Source organism: Salvelinus namaycush, chromosome 11 (assembly GCF_016432855.1).
Source record: "Salvelinus namaycush isolate Seneca chromosome 11, SaNama_1.0, whole genome shotgun sequence".
NCBI lineage: Eukaryota > Metazoa > Chordata > Actinopteri > Salmoniformes > Salmonidae > Salvelinus > Salvelinus namaycush.
The window spans coordinates 35,098,083-35,106,188 of NC_052317.1; the positions used below are offsets into that span (position 1 = coordinate 35,098,083).

The window sequence follows — 8,106 nt, forward strand, 5'->3', positions numbered from 1 at the left end:
CAACAATGCAAAGACCTAACTCAGATCTGATCAGTGTCTAGGGGCAAATTCAAACTAGTCAGGGGGCCAAATCCCAAAATGACAGTGACTCCACCTTGTAGACAAAATAACAACAGCAAATTACACTAGTGTATTTACATTTTAGTAAATCTAATCCGTAGTAATTTACTGGAGCAATTCGGGTTAAGTGCCTGCTCAAGTGCATATCGACAGATCTTTTACCTAGTCGGCTTGAACCAGCCACCTTTTAGTTACTGGCCCAACACTTTTAACCACTAGGCTACCTGCTGACTTATGTGTATGCGACTACATGTGTATCCTTGTATACAGTGATATGTATATGATTTTGTATAGTCAAATACAAACAAGGAATGGATTAAGAAAGGAATATGCCTTTAATACCAAAGCAAATAAAAATTGACATTTTTTAATATTTGTATTTATTTAACCTTTATTTAACCAGGCAAGTCAATAAAGAAATTATCTCCCCAAAAAATCTGGTCTATATTTGCATTTAAGCCTCTGTTTTGGATTTGTCCACTTTTTTAACAGTGTTCCCTAAGTCAATGAAGAGCACATTCTTATTTGCAATGACAGCCTTATCACTCATAAAATCTTCATCAGTAACATATCCGTTTAACATGAGTCATATAATGTACATTATACACAGAGAGAAAGACCATGGCAGATGGCAGTTTTAATGTCCTTGTGTGCACTTATGGCAGAACTGGTCCACATGTATGCACATAAACATGCAAACTCACGCACACGCACACACGCACACACACACACACACACACACACACACACACACACACACACACACACACACACACACACACACACACACACACACACACACACACACACACACACACACACACACACACACACACACACACACACACACACACACACGTCAAAGCATCTCTCCATGGGAAACCACATGCCTAGTTGTGGAACCACAGACATAAACAGGTGCACTTTTGTAAACAACAAAAGCATTGTCTCCTAAAGGTTCAATTGAATACACATGCGCGCACAAACACACACACACACACACACACACACACACACACACACACACACACACACACACACACACACACACACACACACACACACACACACACACACACACACACACACACACACACACACACACACACACACACATGTACAAGTCGTCCCACTTCACATTTCCATATAGGCCGTCTCTGTTGAAAGACCATGGCAGATGGCAGTTTTAATGTCCTTGTGTGCACTTATGGCAGAACTGGTCCACATGTATGCACATAAACATGCAAACTCACGCACACGCACACGCACACGCACACACACACACACACACACACACACACACACACACACACACACACACACACACACACACACACACGTACAAGTCGTCCCACTTCACATTTCCATATAGGCCGTCTCTGTTGAAAAAGATAAAAGCATTACAACTATATTACAAGCACTGTGTGAGTGATGTGTGTGTGTGTGTGTTGATGTCCTACCGCTCCGCAGCCTCTGGTCTCTCAGCTGTGTTTTGTCCAGGGGGTGTGTGAGAGGAGGTATGCTGTCAGCACCAACCCCCGCTCTGCAGCTCTCTATCAGCTTCTCCAGAGTCCCGAAACACTGCAGCATCTGCCCAGGGGATAACTACACACACACACACTCTGTTATGTTAGCAGTATTGTGTTGTATTGTAAGCTGCTACTTCATTGTCTACTTATTGATTGTTAATAAAGTGCAGTTATTCTCACATACAGCGCCTTCAGAAAGTATTCACACCCATTTACTTTTGCCACATTTTGTTGTGTTACAGTCTGAATTTAAAATGGATTCAATTGAGATTTTGTGTCAATAAGTATTCAACCTCTGTTATGGCAAGCCTAAATAAGTTAAGGACTAAAAATGTACTTAACCAGTCACATAATAAGTTGCATGCACTCACTCTGTATCCAATAAAAGTGCTTAACATGATTTTTGAATGACTACCTCATCTCTGTACCACACACATACAATTATCTGTAAGGTCCCTCAGCCAGGAAGTGAATTTCAAATACAGATACAACAACAAAGAACAGGGAGGTTTTCCAATGCCTCATAAAGAAGGGCACCTATTGGTAGATGGGTCAAAATAAACAAATATTGAATACCTTTGAGCATGGTGAAGTTATTATTACACTTCAAATTAAATCAAATCAAAGTTTATTTGTCACGTGCACCGAATACAACAGGTGAAGACTTTACAGTGAAATGCTTACTTACAGGCTCTAACCAACAGTGCAAAAAAGGTATTAGATGAGCAATAGGTAAGTAAAGACATAAAACAACAGCAAAAAGACAGTGAAAAATAACAGTAGCAAGGCTATATACAGGAGCGAGGCTATAACAGTAGCGAGGCTACATACAGGCACCGGTTAGTCGGGCTGATTGAGGTAGTATATACATGTATATATGGATGGTGTGTCAATACACCCAGTCACTACAAAGATACAGGCGTCCTTCCTAACTCAGTTGTCGGACAGGAAGGAAACTGCTCAGGGATTTCCCCGTGAGGCCAATGGTGAATTTAAAACAGCTACAGATTTGAATTGCTGGGATAGGAGAAAACTGAGGATGGAGCCACAACATTGTAGTTATTCCACCTAAATGACAGTGAAAAGAAGGAAGCCTGTGCAGAATACAAATATTCCCAAACATGCATCCTGTTTGCAATAAGGCACCTAAGTAAAACTTCAAAAAATGTTGCAAAGAAATAAACTTTATGTTCTGAATACAAAGCGTTAAAACTTTATGTCCTGAATATAATCTATTTAATCAATTTTGAATTCAGGCTGTAGCACAACAAACGTGGAATACGTCAAGTGATAGGCACTGTATTTATACAGCTCATTACAATGACTACAAGGCCTTGCATGGGTGGGCATAACATGGGAGGTATTAGTCACTCCAGCATGTACATGTGTGTGTCTGTGCGTGTGTGTGTGTGTGTGTGTGTGTGTGTGTGTGTGTGTGTGTGTGTGTGTGTGTGTGTGTGTGTGTGTGTGTGTGTGTGTGTGTGTGTGTGTGTGTGTGTGTGTGTGTGCAGTGAGCAGTAATAGTTCAAGTTTTTTTCCATGTGTAATGAATACTTTGGAAATCATATTCACTTGTGTTCTCACGATAATACCGAGCAACTCACCTGAAGTGTCCATCCTTCAGAGGAGTGGTGGATTCTGTAAGTGTGGACGTACGGTGTCTTTCTGAACCATAGAGAGAAAGGATTTACACTCAGAATCAGGATATCCATTTTCACAACCTTATGTTAATATAAACCAAAGGTAAAACAAACTGGCGACATTGAAACACACATTGAAAAAACGATCCACTCATTCTGAAAGTGCTCTTAGTTCTAATTACGTATTTCTACTCATCTCAGTACAAGACACCTTGTTTTGTCTCTAAACTTCTATGAGTACTTTTCAGCAAATTAATCGACCATTTCAATTTTCTGTTCAATTATTGTTATTTTTTCATGCTACAGCAATTGATAATGGTCCTAACAAACAATCTAGTTGAACTGAAATAATAATAAACCTTTGTAGCCGAGTGACAGACTAAAATTTAGATACAGAAAATGTAATATTTATATTTAAGAAAATGTGTTTGCTTGCTTGAGTGCTCTAAAAGCTTTGTATAATAGCCTATGCCTACTCCATTTCTACATCCATATGATAGGATATTTAATATGACATTAAATAAAACGGTCTTTGATCAATCATATAATTTGTAGGCCTGAACCTCAATTAAAATACAATTCAAAGTGGCCAAATTGTGGATTTTGTCCTGTTAGAAATGACTACAACCTATTCTATAGTATCTAAAATGTCATGATAAACATGAACAGAAAGCTTACATAAAGCAAACATAAAAACAGAATCAAAACTCACATGGGCCTCTGGCAGTTTAAATCGGTAAAATTATTTCAAAAACTCACTCCACAAAAGAGTATAGGCTAGAGAGTGAGTTTATCAACTCACCTCACGCAGAGGCAATACATTCCTTGCAGACTCTCGCTGTCCCGCAGGAGAAAGCTCCCCTCTCTACCATGCCTCTCCAGCAACCTTTCCGTTTTCCCCTTACCGATTTTACCGTAGTAGATAGACCGGACCAGCGCGCTCTCACTCTCCGGCTCCATGAGCGTGAAACTTTGGAGATGAGCACCACTGTCACCCTTGCGTGCCATGGAGCCCTGATGAGAGAGTGCGCAGAAAGACAGACTGTGGGAAAGGGCGCGAGGCAGGAACCGACAGCGTCTTGGTGTTTCACACCTTTTTTTAAATCGTGTCAACTGCAAAAAAATGGCACCTAGTGTTTTTTTCTCAGCTTCAAGTGAAAACAAGGGCCTTTTGTCTGTGTGATTCAGACAGACAACAACATTCTCTGACAGACGGAAGTGTGTGTGCATGTGGTTCTCTCTATCTTGATCTTTTGTCCATTGTCGTATATGGAGAGAAGTACTAAATTGAAAATTAGGCCTACAGAATTATAATTAATTAGATGTGAGCATGTGACACTTTGTGGTGTTTCCTTATGAAATTGTTTTAGATCTCACTCAAGCAAAACGGTTTAGGTTTCAATTGTGCATTAAATATAGGCTAGACAAATCAATAATTATAGGCTATAGGCTACTTGGTGTTTGCATAAAATATCACTAAATTAAACTATGAGTAAGAGACAGGCTGCATCCCAGCTAGCACATTTGGTTCCTTTGAAGTTGTGAGAACTAAGTTGTTGGTTTTGCATTGGTTCTGGGAACAAAGCCATACTTTTCCTTACCGGTAAAACTGAACGTTTTTAAATTGTTAAACATTTCACCTGTTCTGGGAACATTCATTTTTAGGTTGCAGTGAGAACGTTTTACTATGGTTCCCTGAAAGTTTTTCTGGTAGGTTTTATTAACTTTCTGAGAAAGGGAAATTATAGGTTATTTGGAGGTTGAATAAGTTCCTTAAAACTTTCACCGAATGTTTCAATAATACTTTTTTTTATAACACAGCTAGCTTAGGTTAACTGTTCTGACATCTAAGCACAAATAGAAATTAATTTGCTTAGGCATTAATCATGCAAACATGTTTATTTTTCATGTTTGCACGGCATCAGTGAGATTCAAACCTATGATCTTCTGTTCTCTATCCATGGAATTAGTCCACTGCTATTTTTTTTACTAATACTAAGCTGTTCCCTTTAGTCTATTCAAAAAGACAATTACAACAATTTACAATTTAGTCATTTAGCAGACGCTCTTATCCAGAGCGACTTACAGTAGAGTGCATACATTTTACATACTGAGACAAGGATATCCCTACCGGCCAATCCCTCCCTAACCCCTAACCCGGACGACGCTATGCCAATTGTGCGTCGCCCCACGGACCTCCCGGTTGCGGCCGGCTGCGACAGAGCCTGGGCGTGAACCCAGAGACTCTGGTGGCGCAGCTAGCACTGAGATGCAGTGCCCTAGACCACTGCGCCACCCGGGAGACCATTTCGAAGGAAACCGGCACTCATTAAGGTCAGGTGTGGCCAATTAGTAGGCGAGACCAACACGCCTGAACACACTTAACAAGATAGAGGATAGAAAGAGTTTTGTTGACAATGAGAACGGAATGTATATGTTTTTCAATAACATAACTGGCAATGAGTCTTTCACATCGCTGTGGAGGACTTTTGGCCCACTCTTCTTTGCAGAATTGTTTTAATTCAGCCACATTGGAGTGTTTTCAAGCATGAACCGCCTTTTTAAAGTCATGCCACAGCATCTCAATCGGATTCAAGTCCAGACTTTGACTAGGCCACTCCAGTATTAGTATTAGTGTGTGATTAACCACAATAAATTCATGATTTAACAAGGGGGGGCAATTACTTTTTCACATAGGGCCTTGAAGGTTCGGATAGCGTTTTCCCATAAATAAAATCATCTCTTAAAAACTGCATTTTGGGTTTACTTGGGTTATCTTTGTGTAATATTAAAATTAGTTTGATCTGAAACATTTAAGTGTGACAAATGTGCAAAAAAATAAGAAATCAGGAAGGGGGCAAATACTTTTTCACAGCACTGTATATATTCTAAACAAAACAATGTCCTTGTTCATAACTTCTGTGCAGGGACATTCACATTGACATTCTCATTTAAATATGCAGTATTATATTTTAACTTCAATTTAAAACTATTTCAGTATGCTATTTCAAATTCTTGTTTATGCTTTTTTAGTAAACCCATTTTAAACCCCCCCACACACACACACACACACACACCACAGCTTCATGGTGGGGGAGAAATTGCTCAGTGCACAATGCGTGGGAGGGAGCAGCGGCCGACCGACCGAAGAGCGATAGATAGGTGGTTTTGGAATGAGAAACAGATCCACTGCCAACAGTCCATCAGGTGAAATGTGAAATACTCATTTGAAAGAGACAGGCCTACCGTAGATCAAGCATCTGTTTGGGGGTTGGGGATGTGTCAAATTTAGAGGTCTTTAGAGCCGAAAATGGCTGTCTGGTAGTAGACACATCTAGGCCCGCTACACAAATCACACTTGACTGGCTGTTTATAAGGGGAGAGGAGTTTCCTTTTAGCAATATAAGATTCATGATCTTATTTTACTAATTCTCTGTCAACCTTTGTGTGTGAAAATATAACTATGCTACTATGGTCATCTTGAACCTCCCTTCCCTCCCCATTTACCCCCAGATATATATCCACTTCACCCAATACACACTAATCTCTCACTTCTCTCACCCCTCCACCTCTTTCACTCTCTCTCTCTGTGGTGTGACAGTGAGGGTGAAGTGTCTGTGACTACACTAATGAAAGATCAAAGAGATGCTACCAAATCAAATCAAATTTATTTATAAAGCCCTTCATACATCAGCTGATATATCAAAGTGCTGTACAGAAACCCACCCAGCCAAACAGCAAGCAATGCAGGTGTAGAAGCACGGTGGCTAGAAAAAACTCCCTAGAAAGGCCAAAATCTAGGAAGAAACCTAGAGAGGAACCAGGCTATGAGGGGTGGCCAGTCCTCTTCTGGCTGTGCCGGGTGGAGATTATAACAGAACATGGCCAAGATGTTCAAATGTTCATAAATGACCACCATGGTCAAATAATAATAATCACAGTAGTTGTCGAGGGTGCAACAAGTCAGCACCTCAGGAGTAAATGTCAGTTGGCTTTTCATAGCCGATCATTGAGAGTATCTCTACCGCTCCTGCTGTCTCTAGAGAGTTGAAAACAGCAGGTCTGGGACAGGTAGCCCGTCCGGTGAACAGGTCAGGGTTCCATAGCCGCAGGCAGAACAGTTGAAACTGGAGCAGCAGCACGGTCAGGTGAACTGGGGACAGCAAGGAGTCATCATGCCAGGTAGCCCTGAGGCATGGTCTTAGGGCTCAGGTCCTCCGAGAGAGAGAAAGAAAGAAAGAAAGAGAGAAAGAAAGAATTAGAGACAGCATACTTAAATTCACACAGGACACCGGATAAGACAGGAGAAATACTCCAGATATAACAGACTGACCCTAGCCCCCCGACACATAAACTACTGCAGCATAAATACTGGAGGGTGAGACAGGAGGGGTCAGGAGACACTGTGGCCCCATCCGATGATACCCCCGGAGAGGGCCACACAGGCAGGATATAACCCCACCCACTTTGCCAAAGCACAGCCTCCACACCACTAGAGGGATATCTTCAACCACCAACTTACCATCCTGAGACAAGGCCGAGTTTAGCCCACAAAGATCTCCGCCACGGCACAACCCAAGGGGGGGGGGGGGGGGGGGGGGGCGCCAACCCAGACAGGAAGATCACGTCAGTGACTCAACCCACTCAAGTGACGCACCCCTCCTTGGGACGGCATGGAAGAGCACCAGTAAGCCAGTGACTCAGCCCCTGTAATAGGGTTAGAGGCAGAGAATCCCAGTGGAGAGAGGGGAACCGGCCAGGCAGAGACAGCAAGGGCGGTTCGTTGCTCCAGAGCCTTTCCGTTCACCTTCACACTCCTGGGCCAGACTACACTGAATCATATGACCTACTGAAGAGATGAGTCTTCAGTAAAGACT

The 8,106-nt window shown here is 41.8% G+C and overlaps 1 protein-coding gene across 1 annotated transcript; it reads right to left on the minus strand.

Moving 5' to 3' along the window:
• Positions 1–1,416: 1,416 nt before the first annotated feature.
• LOC120055383 (SH2 domain-containing protein 1A-like) lies at positions 1,417–4,256 on the minus strand. Its single transcript, XM_039003248.1, has 4 exons — positions 4,032–4,256; positions 3,194–3,254; positions 1,521–1,665; positions 1,417–1,439 (listed from the first exon to the last, which is right to left on the minus strand). The coding sequence occupies exons 1-4, from the start codon at positions 4,235–4,237 to the stop codon at positions 1,417–1,419; spliced, it is 435 nt and encodes a 144-aa protein (XP_038859176.1). The 5' UTR covers positions 4,238–4,256.
• Between the last annotated feature and the right edge of the window lie 3,850 nt (positions 4,257–8,106).